At 42.9% G+C, this 27,606-nt stretch overlaps 1 protein-coding gene across 5 annotated transcripts in view; it reads left to right on the top strand.

The window, feature by feature from the left end:
• The first annotated feature begins 3,566 nt into the window (after positions 1 to 3,566).
• Positions 3,567 to 27,606, top strand: part of LOC139647824 (polypyrimidine tract-binding protein 1-like) — a 40,262-nt gene continuing 16,222 nt past the window's right edge. For 2 of the 5 annotated variants that reach the window (XM_071523801.1, XM_071523800.1), the window contains exons 1-5: positions 3,578 to 3,632; positions 8,477 to 8,510; positions 18,592 to 18,652; positions 21,617 to 21,789; positions 25,440 to 25,586. In XM_071523801.1, coding sequence (XP_071379902.1) covers positions 3,625 to 3,632; positions 8,477 to 8,510; positions 18,592 to 18,652; positions 21,617 to 21,789; positions 25,440 to 25,586 — 423 coding nt within the window. In that variant the 5' untranslated portion in view covers positions 3,578 to 3,624. Of the gene's footprint in view, positions 3,633 to 3,703; positions 3,856 to 8,476; positions 8,511 to 18,591; positions 18,653 to 21,616; positions 21,790 to 25,439; positions 25,587 to 27,606 lie in introns of those variants that run through there. The other 3 variants (XM_071523802.1, XM_071523803.1, XM_071523804.1) reach the window with 3 other exon arrangements.

Below are 27,606 nucleotides of genomic sequence, written 5' to 3'. Positions count from 1 at the left end.
TAAAGCATTCACTAAACTCAACAGTTTATTAGCACACTTCCCAGCATGCATTGCATTCGGTTTAACTCTCCAGAAACTCTTCCTTCTTCTGGTTTGAATGAAGTTACAGGATAGAGACTTGTTATGTATGTATGTTTGGTGAATAATAGGTCAATTTCTGATTAAAAAAAAAAACATGATAAAATGTACTATCTATCTTATCTATGTATCTGGGAATTCACAGTCAAGTAAGTTTCTCTCTGATGCACATGGCGAATACAATCCACTACAAGTAAGTGTATTGCAGCTGTATACTATAATAATATATAATATACTAAATGCTGAGCTGTGTATTAATCATGTGATACAAGAGGAACTCAAACTTAAACCTAGCAAACCTTGTGAAAAATAAATAACACTGGATTTCAGTTCATCAATTAATGTATTCAACTTGGAAACAGGAATCAGCATGACTAGACATTTGTTGATTGAACTTCTTGTCTTCAGTTCACTCAGTTAGCTTTTCTACATTAGAACAACTAACTAATGATCTTTGACCGAACTATTCAGCACTACTTCAGTCAACTCACAATTTTAAGGCAGCAAGGAAACTTACAGTATGTTTTTAAGTTGAACTGCCTTAATATTTTTTGCAGTGTGTGCTACAGTTCGTCACCCATGTAAATAACTAGTATTGTTGTATGTTTCTATTTTCAGTTTAACTTTTTAGCTTCTGGAAGGCAGCATCAGTCACACAGAGGAGGACGCAGCATCCGGACAGACATGTGGACTTGTTGGTTTAGTGGTTCATCACCATGGTAACGCTGCTGTGACAGCAGGTGTGACGCTCACATCCCAACACCAGGTGTCGCTCTGCTCAGGTGAGTCCAGCAGCCTGAGAGGACGCTTGGATCTGACTGGTTCAGATCCCACAGGCTGCTGATCTGAAGTATGAATGAAAGTATGAAAATATATGAATTACAGTTTTGTGAGTGTGCAACAATAAGAGAGACAAAGTAAGAATGATGATAATATGCAAAACACTCAACTGAGAGGGAATATGAGAACATGAAGAAAACAAATATAAAAACAAATATATGACGATAGGCTCTTAAGAAAAAAAGAAATAAATTAATACTTTTCTAAAAATGCAATAGAATTTTGTTTCTATTGCTTGTTGTTTGGAGGTCAGAGGTCGTCCTGCTTTTCACTACATCACTGTATTACACTGAAGTACTTTACTGAGAGGAAAACACTGTGCCACAGAACACAGACTCAGCTCCAGTTCTCCAATTACTACTGCTACTATTATAGTACTACTGGCAGTACTACTACCACTGCTACTGCTTGTAGTAGTACTTATACTACCAGTCCTGCACTGTCTAACAGAGTTTACAAAGTGCTGTAACCATCCAGTTAAAGTAAAGCTGATATTCATAAGCCAACAGTTCAGTTCCTGTGTGTGTGTGTGTGTGTGTGTGTGTGTGTGTGTGTGTGTGTGTGTGTGTGTGTGTGTGTGTGTGTGTGTGGTGTTAGGTTTGGTTCTCAGTCTGAAGTTAATTATTGATCGGTGACCAGCTGGATCGCCTTCCAACACACAAAGTAATTTCCTGAAATGCAGCGAGCTGAGGAATTATTCATCAGGCAGCTACATGACACCACAGACCGTCCCGTTACTGAAAGGTCACAGGTTCAATCCCCGCCACTGCACCGCGTCCTGCCTCACCCTGCCTCACTCTGCCTCACCCTGCCTCACCCTGCCTCACTCTGCCTCACCCTTCCTCACTCCGCCTCACCCCGCCTCACTCCGCCTCACCCCGCCTCACCCCGCCTCACCCCGCCTCACTCCCCCTCACTCCGCCTCACCCCGCCTCACCCTGCCTCACTCCCCCTCACCCTGCCTCACTCCGCCTCACCCTGCCTCACTCCGCCTCACCCCGCCTCACCCTGCCTCACTCTGCCTCACCCTGCCTCACTCTGCCTCACCCCGCCTCACCCTGCCTGTCTGCACTGTCCTGATGCTGTAAACCCCGCCCTTCTGGTACTGATACAAACATCATGAGGGAACTGGAATAGGATTACATCTTATTCATTCATTCATTTTCCATAACCGCTTATTTCTATTCAGGGTAGCGTGTCCCAGCATGCATTGGGTGGAAGGCAGGGAGACACCTTGGACAGTCCATCACAGGGCTGGACCAGGGCTGGACTGCATCTTATGGGATTCTTAAATATTTTAATAACCATCATGAGTTTTTACTTCTTTAGTGGAAGAAGTACTCTGATCCTATAAGTAAAAGTATCAATACAGCAATGTAAAAATACTCCATTACAAGTAAAAGTTCTGCATGAAAAATCCTACTTAAGTAAAAGTACATAAGTATTAGCAGCAAAATGTAGTTAAAGTATTAAAGTAAAAGTAGTGGTTTGGTCCCTCTGACTGATATTTTATTATATATGACATCATTAGATTATTAATACTGAAGCATCAGTGTGTAAGCAGCATGTTACTGTTGTAGCTGCTGGAGGTGGAGCTAGTTTGAACTACTTTATATACAGTTAGCTAGTTTAGTCCAGTGGTTCCCAACCTAGGGGTCGGGCCCCTCCAAAGGGTCACCGGATAAATCTGAGGGGTCGTGAGATGATTAATGGGAGAGGAAAGAAGAAAAAACAAAGTTCTGATACACAAATCTATTTTCAGTTTTTGGACTTTTTCTCTAATCTTTGATTTTTGCTGAAATATTGGATCATTTGAACATTTATTGAAATGAAACCATGTGAAGTTTAGAGGGAAAAATCACTATTTGGTGGAGCTGTTAACAACTCATAGACATCTGAAATGTGACCCGACTACACACTGCTTTTTGTGAGACGTCAAAAGCCAAAAAGGTTGGAAACCACTGGTTTCATCTTTAACAATGTGTTGTATTTTAAAAGCTTGTTATATTATCCATTGTGTCAAATCTCCATCTGAAAAGTAACTAAAGCTGTCAAATAAATGTAGTGGAGTAGAAAGTACAATATTTCCCTCTGAAATGTAGTGGAGTGGAAGTATAAAGTAGCATCAAATGGAAATACTCAAGTAAAGTACAAGTATCTCAAAATTGTACTTAAGTACAGTACTTGAGTAAATGTACTTAGTTACTTTCCACCACTGGTTTTTACCCTTTATTTGCTCAGGGACGTTTGACTGATACAGCTCCAGTACAGCACAGGCTTCTATTTCAGCTCAGCAGTTAGTGCCTTGCTCAGCGGCACCTCGACACGGAGCAGAGAGAGTTTTTCATTCGCTTTCCTCGTTGTTTTCAGTCTGGCTGTGGATGTAATGCCGATGTGTTCAGAGGGGACAACGCCCACTTTTACAGACCGAAAGGCGTGACAGTTATTCACCACTGCATGATATATCTTCTGTGTAGACAATCTTTGACTCGGCCCTCCTCCTGGAATCCAGGGGTCTTTGTTGTTGTGCACTCGGTCCAACCAGCCAATCACCGACCGACTCTCACCTGGAACGCCTACAAACTTTGCCTTTCCTCCAATCGGGGAGCTCTTCCAGCTGGCCGCCATTTTGTCAGGTTATAACAGCGGCGGTGGGTTATCCTGCTGGCTGCTGAAACCTGTTGCTCCCTAGTTCCGTGTTGTGCAATGGACGGGTGAGTTAGAACCATCGGGTTACGTGTACGATTAAATTTATCCCGGTTACCTGCGAGTTTAATTGCATCTGTGCGAAATAATAGAATTGTTTGACCAGCTTTAGTTTTTCTAGACAGCAGCTGGTCTTCTAGCTGTTGGTAAAGCTGTGGTTGCGTTAGTAATACAGAGCTAGCTGAGTTAGCTGTTACGTTAGCCCTGATACGTGCTGTTCCCTCTTACACGGTGAGAAATTCACGCCAAACTCTATTTAAAAATCTGGCAGTTTGATGTGGCCTCGCTTATCGGCGAAAGCATACACCAGGTAGAACACGATTTTAGATGTTTTACGAGTGATTAGGGTCTTTTCGTAAATTCGGCGTACGACGATTCTCAAAGCAGCGGTGTATGTCAATAAAATCTTGACTCCTAGAATTGGTTCACAATGTTCGCTACCGCCCACCACGGTGTATTTTGGCGGAAGAAGACTGGGGGAATACAAGGCCAGTCAATTAAAAAAGTTCAAATTTTCTTGAAATAACTTCTGCTTTTTGTATTGGATATATGCCGAATCGAAGAGTGGATCCTACTGATAAGTTTAAAATCTCCAGTCATGTTTTATGAGGTGTGCATTTTTGCCGATAAGCAGGTCAGCATCAAACTGCGAACGGAGCGTATCGGGTTAGCTAGTGTAGCTGAATTAACTTCTTATGGGGTGTCAGGGTGTCTGCTGCTGTTAGAGCTAAGCCATGTAAACTCGAGGCCTTCAAAAGGGCTTAAATATAGTTAAATAGTTTAAAAAAAAACGTTTTTAAGTCTTGCATTCAGTCTTGATGTTTTCTGATGAGAAATCAACTCAGTCATAGATTTAGTCATTTTGTCATAAGACTACAGGTTATTTCATGTTTATTTCAATTGTAAAATTGGTCTAGCTAGTCGGAAAGTTGGGTCGACCTGCAGTTGGGAGGCTTTCTATGGGATGTTAACAAGATTTCAATGTTTCGGATAAATTGAAATGCAATGTTATATTATGATTTGTGGTGTTTAAAGCAGACGCATGACACTGTGGTCAGGCGTGAGGACGATTTCTCTACAGGAAGTAATGCAATTTATTTATTTTTTTTATATTACATTACATTATCGTTAATATTGCCAATGTTGTCAGTCGGCAGGAATCGGTAATCATGTTTTCAGTTGTCCTGACTCTCCGTGCATTTGCCACGCCTCTGAAAACAGTCACCGAGTATTTTTGTAAGTTTAAGATGCTTTTTCATTGTTAAACTGGCGAGCTGGTATCAGAAGCTGGATACGGTGAGGGTTTGAATCCCTGGTCAAAATACTTATGCTTCCCTGCCATCCAGACTCTGTTTGTATCCAAATGGATCTACTTGCATCTGAAGCAGAGCGAGTTTTGTTCCCCATCACCTGTGTCTCAGCCAGACCAGCTTTGTGAAAACTCTTAGATCAAGGTTTTATTCATTCCTTCAAGCTGGATATTTGTGGTTGGTGTGAAGACTTCTAACAGGAGGTTTTAACAGCTTTTAAAACCTGAACAGACCTGATGTTGTGCAGCCAGATGTGCTGACCTCGGCGCGCTCCAACCCAACATCACACCAGACTTTGGGCCTTACGCTGCCATGCATGTCGGTGCAGGGGGCGGCGGGAATGGAACCTCTGACCCTGGCAGCGTTAGTGCCTTGCTCTACCCAGTAACCTGTAGAGGACGGCTGGTCTGTCTCTGTGGTCAGTGTACTGCTGCAAACTCACATCGCCATGTAACTGGTGCTACACATGGTTGGTAGAGCAGGTTTTACCAGGCTGGTAAATGAGCACCAGTCAGCTGCTTGTGTGCTCTCCAGGTGACTAACCATTAGGGCTGGGCGATAATTCAACATTATTGTTTATCGTCTTTCAGTGGAATCATATCCTGATGATATGAAGATATTTTGATATCGTGACACACATTTCTGCTGTCTAAATTGATGATGACAAGCAAATTTTACTTAAAAACTCTCATAAAATGAGGTATGGTAGGAATATTATTTGAATATTTCAGTTTTGTTTGACATCACACCCTAACATCACCATTCGGTTCAATGAGATGAACATTAATTTGATTATTTAACGTGATTTTGCATACATGAACTATATCGTGATATATATTGATATCGAGAAAAATCAGACCGATGATTATCATGATATTGATTTCAACCATATCGCCCAGCCCTACTAACCATCATCTGGAGTCCTGTCTTCAGCATCTAGTTGCAGTGTTTCCCATACGTAGGGCTGGGTACCGAGAGTTAGTGCTTTTGATACTCGTGATACTTTTATATCTCTAACGGTGACGAGCCTTACAGAGAGGTGTGCATCCACACACAACACAAACTACAGACTGAAATGACTTGGTGCAGGACGGACTGTCTCTGTTTTTAGCAATCTAGCTAATGCTAGCAAAAACAGAGCTTGGACTGATTTTTGTAGATGTGGCTCATTTTTCTAGCTTTTTTTGCAAAGCGGGAGTACGTACGCGGTGCTCACTCGCACTTTGCAGTCTTAGTCTGTACAGTAAAGTTGATTGCCTCATGAAACGCACTGAAAACTGCATCAAAAGAGCATCAAAATCAAGGTACCGGTGTTGAAAAAGTTGAAATGATGCCCAGCCCTACCCGTATGATGTTGATATTTTGGAATCATTTCGGTGCTGTGATGCGTGAAGCTGGCGGTTCTTCCCGATGTAGTTTTCAAACAACCGAGCTTTTAATGCTGCCAGGCACCGGAAGTTTGTTAGTGAACTACAGTGACCATAATTCATTGCACCTGTGATGCTATGATGCGGCGTCGGTGGCCTTCGAAGTTGTGCTGTGTCTGAATGGAGAGACAGTCTGAAACGAGGAAGCACGCCAGTCAGCTGACAGCTAATGTTGCAACACCATCAGCTGAGACGAGACGGAGACTCAGGCCTGAAAAGAATTAGAGTTGCTCAAACATTACCCCACCCCGCCCACCCCCACCTCCACCTCCACCCCACCCATTAATCATAAACAGTAACATCCAAATCCAACCAAACACAAAAGCTCACAGTAGTTTCTCTGTCATTAGGAAGCATATTAGCACTATATCTTGGGAATACAGCATGTTTAGAAGAACAAAATGTTATTGTTATAACTTGACAAAAAAAATTCAAATTTATCAAAATGTCAAAGCTAAAATGTCTGGAAGTTGTGGTTCAAAGTTTAGGAAATGTACATAGGCATGTGTTTAAAAGGCAGAGATTCACACTTCTGATCTGCCTTGAAGATTTTCAGACAGACACGCCCATGAGAGAAGCCACCGCTCAAATGATTATTATTTTTAGTAGTAGTAGTAGTATTAAAAAGGTCAGTCTGTTCTCCATAATATATTTTCTTTATTGAGTATTTATTTACTTTGTCAGTATTCAGGCTAAGATGGATGGATAGATGGATGGACTGATGATCAGTCAGGTGAAACAGCAGCTTCTCTGCTGTCTTGTCCCAGCTTCATCCAAGGAGTTTCTATCTGCCTGGATCTTGGTCATCTGTGTTTGGTAGACTGGTTAATGTGGTTTTGTAGACTGGTTACTGGGGTTTGGTAGACTGGTTTATGGGGTTTTGTAGACTGGTTACTGGGGTTTGGTAGACTGGTTTATGGGGTTTTGTAGACTGGTTCATGGGGTTTGGTAGACTGGTTTATGGGGTTTTGTAGACTGGTTCATGGGGTTTGGTAGACTGGTTTATGGGGTTTTGTGTGTGGATGTTAATCTTCAGCTGTGTCTGGAAGAGGCCGTGGACCCAAACAGACCAGCTATCATTGTCCGATAGGGATCATTAAAGTTTGATCTAATGTAGTGTTAATTGCTGTGGGAATGAGAAGTTGCCCAACGGTTCAGTATTGCAGTTTACATTCAGGCTGCAGTGAAGACACTCGGGTCTTTCCTCAGACGCTCGGGCTGCTCTCTGAAAATGTAAAGGAAAACTCCTCTGAAACTGTTGGAACAGCTGTTGGTTTCCTGACTCCATTCAGTAGTTTGTTGTTTTTCTTCTTGGTGGATAACTGGCCAATCGTAGACGAGGTGACGTCACCTCCGGATATTTCCAGCAGTTACAATGGAGTTTGATCTAAAACCTCAGCGGTAAACGTCAGGTTTTGGTGTCAGTCCCTCAGAATCAAAGAGCGAGGGCTTCTTTCTAGAGCCGCCATTTTGCACCAAGAGACGTTCAGCAATCACACAGGGAGAAATCCATCGTGGAAGAGGAGAGAGACCAATTTCTCCACCCACAGGAGCAGGAGATGGACCAGAATGCACTGCAGTAGCCTCAATAGACCAGAATGCAATGCAGCCACAACATGTGTTCTGAGTATGGGGCGTGGCCATGAGTATAGACGTGCCCCAATGTTCACAAACTATTGGCTATCGAGCAAATAACCTATTTACAGCAAAATCCCATTGAGCATTGGGGGGAGGGGGGGGGATCTGGTAACCCAAATATATCACAATCACCATATTGATTACTGCAATTCGCAAATCACAAGAGTCTGCAGTATTTCCATAAAGGGAAAGGTGCCTAGCTGTACGCTGATTTCTGCCCAGTAGGTTCCTTATATTAAAGTTCCTAAACCTGTTTATTCTTTTTTCACTAATCCCTTCTTGGTGCTGGTCAGTTCTCCAACCTTAAGCATGTAGCTGTAAGTTAGTCCAGACCTTTATTCATCCCCTTCTTCCTGCTGGGATCCCCTTGGCTTGGCCCTCCTCCGCAGCCCAGGAGCTCTTTAACCCTTTTTGATTTGCTGTTTTTGAGTTTTTTTCACCCCTGCTGCTTCTAACATAGCTGTCTTTTCTTCACAGCAGTGTCCCCCACGATATTACAGTTGGTACAAAGGTAGGCACCTCTCCTTTTCCTTCCTCTCTTCACCCTCATCCAAAACTAGCTGATGGTTTGCTGTATGTTCATCACTGAGGTGGCGTTTTCTTTTCATGTGTGGACAGTGAGGAGAGACTGACATCTGGGAATGATTCAGAGATTTTTCCCTGGTAGTTTCTTCGGTGGCTCGGTTGTTTGTCCCTGCGAGTCATGAGTTGTCTCCTGTAATGAAGGCTGATCTCCTCTCTGGCAGATTCAAAGCAGGAAACACTCCCAGTAATTTGCCTTTAGTTGCATTCCACAACACGTTTGAGGCCAGTCAGATTAGTCAATGGGAAAAAGTTATTAAAGTCTTCAGAATGCGTTCTGCCATGTTGCTGGGGCAGAATTGCAATTTGATGTTCGCCTGATTTAAGAGTTTGGCGAAACTCTCGCCAGATTGTTTACACGCTCTTCCAGAGTTCTCCAACCAGATAGATTTCCAGACGCTTTTAGATTACTAGCTTAGCTGTGGTATCCAGAACCCGCAGGAATGCTCCCATGTCTCCTAAACGGAATATAAGAATATATTCCTGCTGTACATCTTTCATCGCTGAAGAATCTGTTGTGAGGACTACAGTTTGACTACTGTTCATTTTGTTGGAAAGTTAGAAACGGCCCGGCCTCTGAAGGGATTGTGGAGATGATACTGCTGTGTGCTGTCGCTGCCAAAACCGAACAGGAATGTCAGGTGTCATTTCCTGAAAATGAAGGCATGAATAGACATTTGTCATGGAAGGCTGCCGTTCCAGCCGTGATGCGTTCTGCCCTGCGGCGCTTAGCATGAGAATACCAGCAGGAACCAGTTTGTTTGCCAAGATCACAGGTTTTTACTGGAGCCGGTTGTTCAGCAGCTGATCAGACTCTGTACACCTGGAGTCTCTTAGTGTCATTATGTAGGGCAGGCCGGGGTTTTCATGTTCGACGCCACCAAATACACACGTCTGATCCAATCTAGTCCCATAAAGGAAGATTTTAGTTGCCGATTGTTTACCGTCATGGTTAGTTTGTCTGTCAGCAGAACATCTCAGAAATTTATGAATGGATTTCCCTGAAATTTGGTGGACAGATTGGGATTTCCATCGTTAGACGACATTTCTTATCCATAACTATGAAACTAACAGAGATAAAGACTTGATTGCAAATCCTAAAATAGATGTTTTAGGGTCAAGAAATCAATTTAACTTGTAACTGTGATAAGAACGAAGTGAGTAACAGCAGGTTGGAGAATTGTTCAGTGTTGGTTGAGCTTTGTGCTCTGAGATCAGTGTAGACTAGTGATAATGGATAATGTGAGGTGATAGTGCAGAGAGTCAAACCTAAGATTACAATAGTCCGATAGTTCTGATACATCTAATTGAGATAATGTAGGGCTGGGCGATAATTCAATATTATCGTTTATTGTCTTTCAGTGGAATCATATCGTGATGATATGAAGATATTTTAATATCGTGACACACATTTCTGCTGTATGGTATGGTAGGAATATTATTTGAAAATTTCAGTTTTGTTTGACACCACACCTAACATCACCATTCGGTTCAATGAGATGAACATTAATTTGATTATTTAACGTGATTTTGCATACATGAACCATATCGTGATATATATTGATATCGAGAAAAATCCTTATGATTATCATAATATTGATTTCAACCATATCGCCCAGCCCTAGGATAATATGTCGTGAATGACATTTATACTCTTCCTCATTTTTCTGTGGTTCCTCTGGAAACCCCTCAGGATCCCGTGTGGGAACCAGTGATGAAGCCTCAGACCCCCACTGCTAATGAGCTGTGGGCCCAAAGGCATCTTACTGCAGGAATAATAATTAGGCTATAGGTTTGGTTCAGTTTTGTTCTGGGAATGACACTGGGGACGTTCCGGTCCTCCCATACCCCCTTTCCACCAACATGGAACGGGTTCCATTCCGGTTCGCACACCTAATTTTGAACCGTTTAGAGCATTTTGACCAAAAATAAATTGGTTTGGAACCCGAAAAGTTGGTTCCCAGCTGGAACCAAAAAATAGCAGGTTCTCAAGTGCGAACCGTGACGACATCAGTGGGTAATCAATGCGATCCGCCATCTTACTACTACTGTTTACTTCCGGTGTGCATTGTGCAACGCCCTCCGCTGACAACGCATCCTTGATTACAATGGTTCCGCTCAAAACTGGTGGAAACGCGGGCCGGTTCACTAGATAGCACCAAGGTTCCAAGAATCCTGAACAGAACCGGTTCAAGAACCAGAGCTAATTTGGTGGAAAAGAGGTACCAGTAAGCTCTAGTCTGGACTCCGGTCTTCTCATCCACCCAGGGAAGAGTTGACTGGTCAGGACATGGTTTCCCAGTCTGACCTCCAGTAAGCCGGATGGTTCCCGTTCCATGTTGGTCGGTAGATGATGCAGTAACTGGAGGAAGAGGTTTGGTCTGCAGATGTTCTGTGTCACTGTGAGGGCTGCACAATTGTAATTCGCGATTTTATGTTTCCACGATTAATAATCAGGCTATTTGGCGATATTTGAAGTGTGTTATATTTCCTGGTGTGGTATATCAAGTGCTTCGTTAATCCTGACCAATCACAGCCTCTGAATGCTCACCGTGCATCATGTGACCTGAAAGTGGATCATCGTTGTTCTTGTTTGTGTTCATCTGGTCTAAAACCTGATTCTGGGCAGTGTGCCTTTGGGTTGTAGTTGTGCCTTTTTTTAATTCATTTTTTTATAGCCTACTACATGCATATTTTCAGTTAACATTTGTTGTTTAGTTTTAGGACACAAGAGTAAGACAGTGAAAACAGACTTTCTGTCTGCTGCTACATTGAGAAATACGGCTCTGAAACAAGTGAAAAGTGAGCATATATGCTGAGACGCAATTGTGCAGTAAAATAATTTTGTTTTCTGAAACCGAGATGGAGAAGATGATTTGATAATCGTGATAACAATATATGGCAACATAGGGTTGGGCGATAATTCAATATTATCGTTTATCACCTTTCAGTGGAATCATATCCTGATGATATGAAGATATTTTAATATTGTGACACATTTCTGCTGTCTAGATTGATGATGACAAGCAAATTTTACTTAAAAACTCTGATAAAATGAGGTATGGCAGGAATATTATTTGAAAATTTCTGTTTTGTTTGACATCACACCTAGAGCTGCAACAATTAATCGATTAGTTGTCAACTTAAATTAATCGCCAACTATTTTGATAATCGATTAATCGGTTTGAGTAATTTTTTAAGAAAAATAAGTCAAAATTCTCTGATTCCAGCTTCTTAAATGTGAATATTTTCTGGTTTCTTTCCTCCTCTATGACAGTAAACTGAATATCTTTGGGTTGTGGACAAAACAAGACATTTGAGGACGTCATCTTGGGCTTTGGGAAACTGATCCACATTTTTCACCATTTTCTGACATTTTATAGACCAAACAACTAATCGATTAATCGAGAAAATAATCGACAGATTAATCGACAATGAAAATAATCGTTAGTTGCAGCCCTAATCACACCTGACATCACACCTAATATCACCATTCGGTTCAATGAGATGAACATTAATTTGATTATTTAACGTGATTTCTCACACATGAACCATATCATGATATATATTGATATCGAGAAAAATCCTTGATTCCATGATTATCTTGATATTGATTTCAACCATATCGCCCAGCCGTATGGCAAAATAACAGAGATTATTATTTTTGCCATAATAGTGCAGCCCTAGTCAGCTGAGTCAGCTGCCACACTGCTGAGCTCCAACCAGGCCAGGAAACGGCTCTTCCCAAAACACACCACACTCTTTCACTATTTCATCAGCCGAACGGGATTCTTAGAAAACTGTGTGAGCGCTGGCTGGCTGGCTGGCTGGCTGGCTGGGGGGGGGGGGGGGGACTGAAGGCCTTCACCCGGAGGCCCGGTCTGTTCTGAACACCTATCGGGCCGGTGAAACGGTGAAAGTGGCCGGTAAGTTAGTGTAGCGTACAGGTAAGCGGCCTTAATCTGCTCTGAGCCGGTCGCTGGTCGTTTCCCAGCCTGCCCTCGGCATTCCTCAGCCTCGCTCCTCCATAATCATGTGAGGTATGCGTCCGGCCGGGGGAGCTGCTGCCTGCCGCCGCCGCGCTCGGGACAAAACCGGGGATTGTTGCCAAAACCACATGAAGGCCGGTGTTGGGAGCCGTGACGCTGATAGCTGCCTGGTTTTCTCCACAGGAACTGGGAGTAGTTTACTGGGAGGATGGTATTCACCCCCCCCACCCCACCCCCCTCCCCCCCTCCCCCAATCCTCTAATTACCTCTTGTGTTTCCTCCTCTGCCTCTGGGCGTGTCATTTGAAACCAGCGGACTCGAATGAGCTGCTGTTAAAGGGACAGTTCAGGTTTTTCCACAAGCCGATGTGATTCTTCTCTGAACCGAGGCAGAGGGTCCTGTTAGTCTAACAAGCCAAATCCAAAGAAAGTGCTCAGTCAACAGGCCTGAAATCAGTTTGTGAATAAACAGCCACACCAATGAGGCAAGTAAGCAAACAGTATTACCGTAGCAGTACACAAAATGTACATTTATAGATTAAAAAAACCCAGCAGTTTATACATTCAAACTATATTTAAATGATGAATTACTTGGTGTGCTTTCACAAAGTTAGTGTGTTTTAGTCTGAATAATCACATGCATTATTCCAGGCTGGTTCCTGTTTGACAGCATGGTTCATTACAACACAGGATCCACACTGGTTTTCTGTCTCATTTCCCTCCCAGTTTACGATAAGTCCGCCTGGCTTCTGAAACAACCTGACTTCTCCTTTTAACAGATGGCTGTCGAAGCTTCAGGTGTGATCTATAGCCAATGCAAATGACCAGTTTTTCTGGTTGAAGAGGAATGGAATGGAAGTTAAGTCTGTAGTTGAGCTAGTATAACCAACTCTTTTCCCACAGCACTTGTCCTTGAGCTCTGCGTTTTTCCCTCAGTTCGCTGATTTCCTGCTTGAAGTCAGGAAGGAAGCTAGAGCAGAGAAATTAAATTAGATTCACTTTTTTGTTTCAGTGCTGAGTCCCACTCACTCAAAATGGCTGACTGCTAGGCAGCTGTTGTCTTTACACCATGCTTTTCACTAATGACAAAATGTCCGGTAAAGGCAAAGTCTTGTATGTGAAGGTTGTGTTTTTCTGTGTGTTTTCTGTGTGTGTCTGACTGCGGCAGTCTGGAAGTGATTTGAGTCGGAGCCATCTGCTCGCTCGCTGTTTTCAGCTGAACATGAACTTACATTTCCATGTTTCCATGTCAAGACTTCTAGTGAGATCAACAGAACAATAAACTTTAATTCAGTTCCTAGATCACCAACAGTGCAACAGACTAGGGGCCAGCTGCATAAAAATAGACCTGGTCTTAGACTTAAATGTGACTATAAGTCAAACTTGCTATAGACATTTATATTTACCTGTTCCTACTACTTCTTGGTTGTTGTAGGCTGGCTGGCTGGGTGGCTAACTTTCCTACCTCAAAATAAGTCAGTCGTAATATGTATAACAGACAGTCTTAATTAGACTACTCCAACCTGAGAATCTAAGACCAGTCTAACGCTTAGACTAGTCTTAAACTAGCTTTATGCAACTGGCCCCAGCAGTTTATATATCAGTACAAACATAAACCAGGTGTCTTTGTGATTTTAGCAGACTGGATCATCAGCTGACAACATGCAGTTGTTTTGCCAAAGTGTTTTTAAAGGACCGTTCCAGTATGACTGGAGTTTCTGCTCATTTCCCTGCTTTCCCTATCTGTTTTACATCACTGCAGATGGTTTTCCAGCTTTTATTAACTTATCAGATATTTGAGATATTTTTTTTTTAACCAAAATTACGAGTTCCTCCCAGTTAAGAAGAGAGCAGCAGTTTAAATCCAGCTCTAATTTGCACAGACTGTAGCTGGAGGTTTGTCTGTTGTCTTGACTGGGTTTTGATTGACAGGCGGCGGGCCCTAACTGAACCAGAGAACAACAGCTATTGGTTGAAATATTCATTTTGGAGAGGAAAACACAGACATCAGAGAAGCAGAAAGTGGCAGAGTGAATGACACTGAGAGGTTTGGCAAAACTCATTTCAGATATCTTTAATCCTGATGAGTGCATGTAGAAACAGGCGGAATTAACATTTAAAAGGACGGAAGGCAAGGCAAGGCAAGGCAGCTTTATTTGTATAGCACATTTCATGTTTTTCATGTGTGGAAAACATGAAAAAAGCAAAACTCAAATCATGCTGGAGTTGTCCTTTAAACTGTTGAAGCTGTTCCTGTCAGAGAGCAGAACAGAATCACGTCTGGCTCTGCAGAGGCTGTCTGTCTCCGTCCAGCCGACCTGCAGACCTGCTGGCCTTTTGTTTCCTCTGTAGCCCGAGGCAGGAGGGAGGTGGCCGGCTACTGATTGGGCCATCGGTCACCAGATGCTAGACAACAAACCAGATAAAAAGACTTAATGCAGGGAGTGGTTATAGGAGACCCGGGGCTCGGGTTTCCTCTCCATAATTTATGTGTGGATCAGTAAGTGGATCCGACCGCTGCGGCTCAGATGTGCCTCTCTGCATGTTCAATTCAGCAGAAGCCCGAGCCGGGTTTGCAAACGTCTGTTTGGGTTCGACTGATGGGATTTGGAGGCCGATACCAAATGTTTTTGGATCAAAGCTGCTGGTAGCTGATATTTTGTGCCGATATTCATATCTTAAATAATTTTCATGCCACTGTGGCAGGCGGAAAAGCCTCTGAAACGGCAGTTGGACCACAGGACACTAAAACTAGAACCAGGAGAATAATAATACTAACATAACATATTCATCTATACTTCCCTTAGACCAGTGGTTCTCAACCTTTTCATATCAAGGACCCCTAATTTAGTCCACATTTGGGCCCCAGACCCCCATTTGATGAGAGTTTGTCTCTTAAACCCAAATCTGAGAATGTTTTTATTGTTAGATATGATTTTGTCCAGAATCCCATGACTATCTGTATTGTAGGTAGAGAGATAACATAGTTATTCTTCTACATTCTCTAATTGTGTTAACTTCTTGTAAATTAAATAATGCTGAAGTTTAGCAATTCATCAATTTGCTGGGGACCCCTTGGAACACCGTCAAGGACCCCTGGTGGTCCCTGGACCCCACGTTGAGAACCACTGCCTTAGACAACCAGAATAGTATTGATCGATTCTACAGTAAATATGTAATCAATCAGACTGGACCAGATCCCATTTTAGTAATGGGACGATATGAGACCAGATATCGGTCTGACCCTTGTCTGTTTGTTGCAGTCCTGTAGGAATAGAATCAAGTCTTTGTTAGTCCAGCATGGAGCGGTGGGCGGGGCTTCACCCGCTCACCTGTTTGCTCACCTGGAGCTCAGGTTGCCATGGCGAGGGGATTGACGTTCACGGCTGCCCCCGGCAACGGCCCCGCGCTCTCATTGTCTCTGCTCCTAGCTGTGTGTTTCTCTGCATGGGAGGACATGAAGTGGTTGTTGTTGTGTATCGGATCCCAGCGGGACAGTCGGTTTAACACAGCCTGGGCTCTCAAACATTTTCATGTCTCAGACCCCCAGATAGACCCAGACTAGACCACAGACCCCCATGTGATTTCTTCAAGGACCCCTGGAGGTGGACTCTAGTTTGTAAACCTCCAGACTCACTGGCTCTATTTGACAGATGTAGGCCTAACTCGTGTGTTTTTCTTCAGATATTTTGTGTGAATATTTCTCCAAGCAGACTGTGTAGTAGACTACTGATGTTACTGCTACCACTATTCTTACAGACTGCTTTAATGAGCCGACTGATGTGTCCGCACTGATGAAGAGGGCAGGAAGACAGTCGGTGTAATGGAGAGCAGGCGGTCGGTCGGTTCCCACGTTACAAAGCGCGCTCTGTGTCGCCTCTCTGCGCTCTGCTCTGCTATTTAAAGGCTCCGTGTAGCAGCCATGCTTTTCCCCGTTCAGCCCGACACAGGCCCGTTTCCCTACATCTGGTTTTCATTGAGATCCACAGCAGAGGAATTCAGCCTGGCTGCCTGCTGGGGGTGGGGTGGGGGGAGTGGCCTGGTCCCGGGTTACACCGATACGGGTATACTGATGTTTTTGGACTGAAGCAGCCACTGGATGATATTTTGTGCCGATATTGAATGTTTTTATTTCCCAAGTATAAATTCCAAGTATTCAGTGTCCCCCCCCCCCCCCAGAATTTTAAAGCCTCTGAAACAGCAGTTAGACCACGGGACACTGAAGCTCTCAACACGAATTTGAAGATGATGAAATTCGGGCGGGTGGGGCACCTGATGAAGCTCTTTCTACCGATGTGTTGTTCCCTGTAAATCCTATTTCTTTTAATTGCAAGTGAAGTTGACACAGTGTGCGGGAGCTTCTTCTTTTGGAGTGATATTATAATGATGACGATAATAACCAAAAACATATTGACTGCTGTGGTGAGGGAGGAACCTCCATCATATCAGAGGAAGGCGGCACTGACTCGCCCGAATACGACTTTAATAAAAGGCTCTTATCGACAAGTTGATATCAATGAAACCCTGGGATGCTTCCAGCAGATAGAGGCTGTTTCTACCCAGCAGATACAGGCTGTTGCTGGCTGTTTCTACCCAGCAGATACAGGCTGTTGCTGGCTGTTTCTACCCAGCAGATACAGGCTGTTGCTGGCTGTTTCTACCCAGCAGATACAGGCTGTTGCTGGCTGTTTCTACCCAGGAGATAGAGGCTGTTTCTGGCTGTTTCTACCCAGCAGATACAGGCTGTTTCTGGCTGTTTCAGATAGAGGCTGTTCAGGCTGTTTCTACCCAGCAGGTATAGGCTGTTGCTGGCTGTTTCTACCCAGGAGATACAGGCTGTTACTGGCTGTTTCTACCCAGCAGATACAGGCGGTTGCTGGCTGTTTCTACCCAGCAGATACAGGCTGTTGCTGGCTGTTTCTACCCAGGAGATAGAGGCTGTTTCTGGCTGTTTCTACCCAGCAGATACAGGCTGTTGCTGGCTGTTTCTACCCAGCAGATACAGGCTGTTTCTGGCTGTTTCTACCCAGCAGATACAGGCTGTTTCTGGCTGTTTCTACCCAGCAGATACAGGCTGTTTCTGGCTGTTTCTACCCAGTAGATAGAGGCTGTTTCTGGCTGTTTCAGATAGAGGCTGTTCAGGCTGTTTCTACCCAGCAGGTATAGGCTGTTGCTGGCTGTTTCTACCCAGGAGATACAGGCTGTTACTGGCTGTTTCTACCCAGCAGATACAGGCTGTTTCTGGATGTTTCTACCCAGCAGATAGAGGCTGTTTCTACCCAGGAGATAGAGGCTGTTCAGGCTGTTACTACCCAGCAAATAGAGGCTGTTTCTACCCAGGAGATAGAGGCTGTTCAGGCTGTTACTACCCAGCAAATAGAGGCTGTTTCTACCCAGGAGATAGAAGCTGTTCAGGCTGTTTCTACGCAGGAGATGGAGGCTGTCCAGGCTGTTTCTACCTTGTGTATAGTGGCCGATTCAGGCTGTTTCTACCCAGCTGGTAGAGGCTGTTTTATGGCTGTTTCTGCCTGGATCAGGCTTCCTCTGGTCTTCCCCTGGTCACATCAAAGCAGCGGCTGCAGACAGACTCACTTCCTCTCTATTGTCTGTTTTTCCTCTGCTGGCTGATTTGCTACGGAGTCAAATGAGGGAAAAAAATAGTTTGAACAAAGCAGCTTTCTCTTGTCTGCCGTGGTTCATGTTAAACGGTACAGTATCGTCTCATTAAACCCAGGTTTCTGCTGTACTCTGCACCCCCACCCACCAGGCCACACACACACACACACACACACACACACACACACACACACACACACACACTTGTGCTGTTTTACGAGCCCTTTTGCCTTAACCTAACTGTAACCCCAAAAGCCCTTTTCCTAGAGAATTGCTTTTTGGACAGCATAAGATATTGGGCTAACACACACACACACACACACACACACCAGTGTCACCAAGACTACTTCCTGTCCCCTGCTCTCTGTGCAGATGAAAGTGATGGTGTTTGTGATGTTTGTTGCAGAGAGGATCTGACGAGCTTTTGTCCTGCGTCTCCAACGGCCCATATATCATGAGCACCGCAGGTCAGTAGAGACTCCGCCCACTCTGTCACCTCCTGTCTGTACGCTCGCCAAATCCAAAGCGTCAATATACACTTTTACCCAAAACTGTAAGGACTGCACCCACCTTTTTGAGAAATTGTCCTCTTCGTCAGCTTCGCCTTCATGTGATTGGCAGCCTTTATTTAACCTCTTCATCCCTAGGCCTATTTCTCAGGCCTCCTGCCCGAAATGACATGCCCCAAATGAATCAGGAATAGCTCCTCAACCATAAGGCCTATATGCATATTTCTGGTCTCCTTTGATAAGTAAGAAGCTAAGGAATATGAATCCAGTGTAAGTAAACCTATATCTATTGCCATTCCAGAGTAAATGGAGATGCAATAAAGGAAAAAAACATATTTTCATCCTCGCCTAGTATAAAATCTAAATTTAAAAGGCAATATCACCATTATAACCAAGATCCCATAGACAATAATGCAACTGAATGTCTTCTCCTACTCTTTGACTACAACTGTAACTGTAAATTTGATGAAAATACACTAAAATACAGCATTTATGATACAATTTATAAAGATATACTCAGGCGGTCTCCATGTTTTGGCTATGTTTACTGTTTACATGTTGACAGTTTACTGGGAGTTTTACTTCAAAACACTATTTATTTAAATATAGCCATGTTACAAATACATAACATAACATAACATAAATCCCAAAAACATTGAAATAGTAATAAAAAACAATGAATATCAAGCAATATTCAATATTTCATATATGGGCCACAGAGCTCCATTCTATACAGGCAGATTTACGGAGAACGCTGGGGTCCTTCCTCGCGTGTGACGTATCGTTGTTTTCGTTTGAGTAAGAGGAAGAGATTGATATAAGGCTCATTGGTGTCAGTGCTTCGATGCGGCCACCAGATGGCGACGAAGAGCCATAGCTCCCTCAGTAGGGATTCAGTCTGTCTGGGCTAAAATGGCTGGTGAAAAGCCCCCGTTCACCGGAGAGACACAGAAACGGTTTCATATTGACGGCAGAAACGTGAGTAACTAAAATGTACCGTTTTTGGCGAAAATAACATAAGCCTTGGTGAAATATTTTGGCAAGAACATAGATTTTTGTCAGTATGACTGTAAAATGTGAAGTTTGACTGCTACTTTTCCCCGGAAACGGCGGACTGTGTCGTTCCATTTTCGTGGTGCGTTTACTGTCATTGGAAAGCTCGGAATTTCTAGTTTCCAGCGATACCAAGCATGTTATTGTAGACTGACGAGAAAATTATCCCCGATCTTTTGATCACAACTTGCGCTTATATTTACGAAGTTTATATTTGTACGACTTCATTGTTAAAATACTTTGTAATAAGACATAGTTTGGTCAACATACAATTGGTTTACAGATTCTGAAAGCTGAAAACCCCATGTTTTCAAAACAGTATAACATTCATATGTTCTATAAATAGACCATCTTTACATAGCGAATTTGCTGCAAGATGGCTCAGCTGCCCCCGGGGCCGGGGGCGCTCGTGATGAAGAGGTTAACCAGGTTTGTCCCATTGAGATCAAGGAGCTCTTTTACAAGGGAGACCTGACCAAGAATAGCAGCAACACAGTTTCAACAAAAAATATACATAGAAAACACATAGATTTGAGTAACATTAAAATGATCAAATGACAACCTGGTTTCAATAGATTTCACCATAGCTTTAAAATCATTCAGGGTTACTAAGTTTTGAAGTTTCAGATCAGACTGTAGATTGTTCCATGCTGTAGGAGCAGAAAACCTAAAAGCTTTCTGTCCCAGTTCAGTTGGGACATCACAGAATGTCCTGAGAGCAGAGATTGTAATTTCCATATTTCAAGTTTAAAAGAGAAGATAAGTAAGTAGGAATTTTGCCAAGAATGGCTTTGTAAATCAAAACATACCAATGACTGAGGCGGCGTGCACATAAAGCAGGCCAAGTCACTTTGGAGTATAATACACAATGGTGAGTAAGAGATCCACAGTTTGTAATGAATCTCAGAGCCTCCTTTCCTCCGTTAGCATGTGCACAGGACAGAGATAACAACAAGAGATGCAGATGGTTTTGGTGGTACTGCTCTCCTAAATGGAAAAAGAAGGGAGCAGGACACACAGCCGGTGTTGGAGAGGTGCTGGCTGCGGGAAGCCGTTCACTGTAAGAAAGAAAGTTGCCGCACACTCATAGCATCGCTGCGTATTAGTGCTGAACAATTAATCGAAATTTTATCGAAATCGCAATATGGCCTACTGCAATTTTCAAGTCGCAGGAGGCGCAATATTTGTTAAAGGTGAAATGTGTCAAAATACAATTTTAAATGAAATATTGTGGTGCTGCAGAGATGTCCTGGCCTACACATCATATTCTACAGACTTAAGAAAACATCTTTGTTTGGTACAGATCCCCGCAAAAATCACACCATAATCATTTCAATACGTTTTTCAATGAAAATGAGAATAATGATGTAAAAATTATCATTTCCTCTAATATCGCAAATCATATCGCAATTGCAATATCCGTCAAAATAATCGCAATTAGATATTTTTTCAAAATCGTTCAGCCCTAATGTGTATCAGAATTTATGATGTTTCACACAGCTGCCTGAACGTTTATGTGTATGCAGAGTATTAGTAGTTTTATTATGCCCTGATGACGACTCAATAAATGATTATATGCATCAAGGCTGAGTGTGCGGCAGCTTTCTTTCTTACAGGCTCTTCCTGTCCTAGCATGGGAAAGGTAAGTTGACCGAGTCAATTTCCCAAAAAGTTGGTGTAGTCCTTTAAGTTAAGACTTTTTTAAAGTGCCTGTTGAAACGCCAGTGTCCCAAAAAATCATAATGCATATCACTTATCGCTATCGCTAATTGCTCTCTAATTGATCTCTGTAATTCAAATATCATATCATCGTTATCGCTACTATAATTCATATTTCCAGCATCATGCAGTGTTTCCTCTCCTCTGCAGCCAATGGCAACGACAGCAAGAAGTTCAAAGGTGACATAAGAGGCCCCGGGGTGCCGTCCAGGGTCATCCACGTCCGCAAGCTTCCCAACGACATCAGCGAGGCGGAGGTCATCTCCCTCGGCCTGCCCTTCGGCGCCGTCACCAACCTGCTGATGCTCAAAGCCAAGAACCAGGTAACAGATCACGATTCACGATTCGATACAACCACGATACGATGTGATTAGGGCTGGGCGATATATCGATATTATATCGATATCATGATATGAGACTAGATATCGTCTTAGATTTTGAATATCGTGATATGACATAAGTGTCTTTTCCTGGTTTTAAAGGCTGCATTACAGTAAAGTGATGTAATTTTCTGAACTTACCAGACTGTTCTAGCTGTTCTATTATTTGCCTTTACCCACTTAGTCATTATATCCACATTACTGATGATTATTTATCAAAAATCGCATTGTGTAAATATTTTGTGAAAGCACCAATAGTCATCCCTACAATATTGTCGCAGTATTGAAAATTTGGTCAAAAGGTATTTGGTCAAAAATATTGTGATATTTGATTTTGTCCATAATACATAATCCAGAATACAGGGTTCCTACACAGGTCTGGAAAAGTATTAAAAATGAATTTCATAATTTCCAGGTCTTGAATAGTTTGGGAATTTGAAAAGATGTCTGGAAAAGTATGGAAAATGTTGCGGTTCAGGTCCGATACACACATGATTCTAGCTTTTATGTTGTTGTAGAGCCACTTTGAGTCCACAGTTTTTGTTGATATGAAGAATAATGTTCAGATAGAGGGACGCTCTTATTACCCAGCCGCTGTCAGCATGCATTATATCAAATACCCACCAAAATCAAATCCGGTCAAGAACATAGGGTCTGGGGAAAATATGGAATTTTAAAATGGAAACCGTGTAGGAACCCTGCCAATCATCTCACATATTCTGATATTTGTCTCTGTGAAGAACAATCTTCATCTATACAGTGATATGACCTAGTTAGCAGGGGCAAGATGTCTGTCTGCGTAAATCATATTGAACACCAGACAAAAATCTTCAGAACAAATCAAGCTCTGGAAAAAGTATGGAATTTTTTAATTGAAAATGTGTAGGAACCCTGAGAATAAAATGGAGCTAATATCACAATTTTTCTGACACATGATGCGTATTGTCATATTTTTGTATTTACCGATATTGAATTTCGATATATCGTCCCGTCATTAGACGACACTGTGACGAGGCTTGTGGGGAAACTGGGTCAGTGAGAGGAGCGGATGATGGATGCAGCAATAAAAATATAGATATAAGGACAGAGCTGGGGGTATTAAACACAACACAAAGTAAAGTATACAGTAAGGGGTTTATACAGTAAAGGTCTTTGCACACCAAGTCCGTATTTTTCGTATGCGTTTTTTTTAATCCGTCATCCGATAAAAATCGTTAAGCACAGAAACCTCGCACGCTGAATCCGATGCGTTTTATTATTCTATTCGTTGCGAAAATTCGCAATACGAGAGAAAATGGAGTCGTCATTAAAAAGAAGACCACCGATTTCCGTGATCCAATTGATCCTGAACAGCAGCTGGCAGTATGTCTGAGGAGGGACACACACACACACACACACACACACACACACACTTCATGATTTGGCTATCCAAATTGTGCCATCGGAGAAGTGCGCATAGGTGATCAGCCTTTCGACTGGATCCACAGATATTCAGGGCGCAGCCTCAAAACGCTGCAACATACAGACGAGATCATGGTCAACAGTCCTGTGATCAGTCTGTTTATCACTTTTCTGCCAGAGCTGATAGCATCAGTGTTTCGAGGCTGTGCCGGAGATCCCGGTAGATCCAGTCGTGCGTAATGGCTAATAACAACAGTACGGTGGCTCTGAGTGGTCAAACGACTCTCGAACCTGTTCCGAAAACTTTAATGACGGACAAAGTTTCGGAGTCGGTGTGTAAACGTGATCGACACAACGTGAGGTCGTATTTATTTTTAAACGTGCGACAAAAGCCTTAAGGCTGTCTCAAATAGTAATTGCTTTGGTTTCATATAGGGCTGCATGTTAAAAAACAACATCACTGCTTCAGGATATCAGCAGATACCAAAGCTTCACAGTGAGAACTTGCCTTGTTTATGTGGAGTTGTTCTGACGACATTAACGGTGCGGTCTGGCTCCCATTAGGAAAAACCGAAAGTTATTTACTCCTTCACACATTGGTTTCATTCAACAAAGAAAGGCATTGATTAAGTATTGTGTTAGAGCCAGTTTTGAAAATTGTCCCATGATCCCCAGCCCCGACTTGATGGATTAATCAATGATTTTATGGTGGATGTCTTTCTTTTTTTTTATTTAGCTTTACAAATTAATCCTTGTGCTGTTTCCCAGTGGGAGCTGTGGCTGCAGTGCCTTGCTCAGCGGCTTTTGTTCACATTCCTCACTCAGATTTTTTTACAGTCTCTCTGTGACTTCATCCCCACATGTTTAGTTGAAATGCTTAAAGCAGGCGTTGTCAGGCGTTTTCATGTTTTCACAGACTCTGAAATACACACATTAGGCCTCAGACACTTTTAATAAGATTTTGTCCCAGGAACCCCCACTCCAGTTTTTGTTGTTTTGATTTAGTACTGCGTTAGCCTAACTGTTTATAATATATGTGGGAGATGGTGAAATTCAGTTAGAACAATCCATTCTTACTTGAATTAGAATTACAAAAAAAATCTTGATCGATTTGCACTCAAGTTAACGATCAAATATCAGCCTCAGGAATCCTGCTTGTCTTCCCACCAGTCCAGTGGATTCGTATCAGGTGGTGGAGTGGTTTCTTACAAGTAGCGCTCCACTTCGATTTCATGGTCATTTGCGCGGTTGGACTACCGTATTTCCTCTAATATTGGCCCGGGCCTTTATTTACCTCAGCTGCAGAGGGTACCAGGCCTTTATTGGAAGCAGGCTTATATTAGAGACAGGCCTTTATTTCTGTTTCACTCTGTTTGATAAGTATATTTGCTCATATTTTAGTACGAAGGCTCCTTGTTTTCTGATCTGCTTCTGTTGGGGTTCGTTAGGTAGCCGTTTTTTTGTTACTGCAATGCATTACGATAATTACGGTAATCGCCGACGGCACGCTCCAGAGACTTCCGCCAGGCACCAGGAGTTTACCGGTATCCACCTTTGTTTTTGCGACCAGCAGCTCTATAGCTCGGTCGGTCAGTCGGTCGGTCGGTCGGTTGGTTCACAAAAATTTCCCCGCCCTTTGGTGGCCTATAGCCGCACAGTGTGTGTACGTGGTCGCAGCTATTGCAAATTTACACTTGTTTCGTTTGTCTTTTCCCCCGGCCTTTATTTGTTTGTGTCGACCACGGCCCCGGCCATTATCGGAGACCCGGCTTTTAATTGACTACCGGCCACTATTAGAGGAAATACGGTAACTGGCTGCGATGACGCAATTCAAAAAGTCGTTTAGGTCGTTAAGGTTAATTGACGTGATACATAACAAACGATAAATCCATCATTGATTTTTCGTGAACATCCCTAATTCTTATATATTCTCGAATTGGGATAATCTCTAGTGAATTGAATTATAGTGGAATGAAATCACATCCTATTTTGCCTGGGCTTCAAGGACAACCGAATGCTGTAAAACTAGGTTCTCTAACCTTTAGGCGACCACTGTTGGTTTCTGTTGGTTTCATTTGTCCTCTCGCGCCCCGTCCCGTCCTGTCCCTTCCTGTCGTGTCCCGTCCCGTCCTGTCCTGTCCTGTCCCGTCCCGTCCCGTCCCGTACTGAGCTGCTGTCCTCCTCCTCCTCAGGCCTTCATCGAGATGAACTCTGAGGACGCTGCCCAGACCATGGTGGGCTACTACTCCACCATGACACCAGTCATCCGCAACCATCCCATCTACATCCAGTTCTCCAACCACAAGGAGCTCAAGACCGACAACTCCCCCAACCAAGTGGTAAGGCACACTCTCCGTATCCATCCGCCATAAGGATCTGTTTGTCACCAGTAAAATGTTACTTTCAGTCTATATAGTCACTTACTGTTTAAATTTGTTTTGTAAAGTAGGGCTGCAACTAACGATTATTTTCATTGTCGATTAATCTGTAGATTATTTTCTCGATTAATCGATTAGTTGTTTGGTCTATAAAATGTCAGAAAATGGTGAAAAATGTGGATCAGTGTTTCCCAAAGCCCAAGATGACGTCCTCAAATGTCTTGTTTTGTCCACAACCCAAAGATATTCAGTTTACTGTCATAGAGGAGGAAAGAAACCAGAAAATATTCACATTTAAGAAGCTGGAATCAGAGAATTTTGACTTATTTTTCTTAAAAAATTACTCAAACCGATTAATCATAGTTAATAGTTGGTGATTAATTTAATAGTTGACAACTAATCGATTAATCGTTGCAGCTCTATTGTAAAGTCTCTGTAGCCATTTCATCATGTTAATATATTTATTTAGTAGTTTATTTGATAGGGACAGTGCAGTAACATGATTACATTTCACCGTTGAAATATAAAAGATGTTGCACATGGTGTTTGTAGTTGCTGCTAATTTCCCTAGTTGGACTTTTAAATAGAATACAGCTATCTAAAATGTCTTGTACTGGCAAATAAAAAGTAATTTTTTTTTTAAAAATAGCCTACATTATACATCATCACAATTGCACAATATCAATATCACCTGACACAACAAACAAGAGATTTTAATGGTGAAATGGGTATATTATGGTTATGTTATCCTTTGCATGCATGTTGATGGTATGTTATAGCTGCTTTTATTATTATTACATCATCTTTTTAGTATTTCTGTTTTTTCTTCATACGGTTGTGAAGTAGACAGGAGGTTGTGGTGGGATTTGATCCCAGTGTTTCCAGAGTAGAGGAGCTAACCTCTGCACTGCCTCTGGGTTTCCGCCTCCATTAGAAGTTACAGGAGACTAGTTTGTACAGTAGATGCCACCCTGCGCCGCTGTTGGTCCAAACTGAACCAAAGCCACAGTGAAAACAACATGCAGCAGTAGAGGACGACACATGGAGCTTATTGTTCTACAAACGCTGTCTGCTGGTTCAGATTACAACCATTTGCTTTTGATTAACAGGCCGGGCACTTAGGAGACGGTTTCACTGTGAACCACGCTGCGTTTTGTCCCAGAAAGACGTTCAAAGAGTTTTGTTCCAGAAGATATCCACCTCTGGCAGAAAGTGACTCCCGCTCTCACAAAACGAATGATACTGCAAAATGAAAACGAGTTCTGTTGCTTTTTAAAGGGCAGGAGGGAGCTGAAGGCCGCGAAGTGTTGTGGAAACAAACGGAGCAGATCGGTGATCCCTGCTCTTTCCCTTCCTTCCTCGTATCTTGTGGTTTTGCCGACATACCGTCACCTCCAAACAAAACCTCCCCCGTTCTAAACACTGTTCCCACGGCAACTGCATGCTATTGGCAACCAATGGGGACCACCGCTGTGTCTTGTCTCCGCCCAATCAGAGTTGAGCAACTCTCTTCCAGAGCATTGATTGGCTGGCAGACTTGATGTAAACACAGGCCAGAGGAGGCCTGTTGGCTGTTCACAGAGGAGTCGGTATTATCAGAAGCTTTCGTTTCATTCTTTCATTTATTTACCTTTTACTTCAGCAGGCAGGCTGAAGGAGCTGCAGTCTGCTTCACTGCCACACACACACACACACACACACACACACACATACACAGTTCCCAGTGTGACACAGTCACACTGGGAGCTGCCCAGTACAACCAGTGCCAGAAATTCCCCCAGGGGCTCAAAAAGCACAATCTGATTTTACCAGTGTGCTGCCGCTGGACACTGAGCAGCCGGGGTGGAAGGCCTTGCTCAAGGGCAGCGTGGCAGATGGACAGATTTATTTATTTATTTATTTATTTATTAGTTTGACAGGGTCAGTGCACATTATAAAATATGCCAGAATTAGCCAAGAAGGCTAGTTTTCATCCGTAGTC

The sequence above is a fragment of the Centroberyx affinis genome, unplaced genomic scaffold, assembly GCF_046629955.1.
Source record: "Centroberyx affinis isolate AG114_WGS23_722 - 3 ecotype Tasmania unplaced genomic scaffold, CSIRO-AGI_Caff_v1 ptg001119l_1, whole genome shotgun sequence".
In the NCBI taxonomy this organism is placed as follows: domain Eukaryota; kingdom Metazoa; phylum Chordata; class Actinopteri; order Beryciformes; family Berycidae; genus Centroberyx; species Centroberyx affinis.
This window is presented reverse-complemented; position numbering and strand designations above follow the sequence as displayed.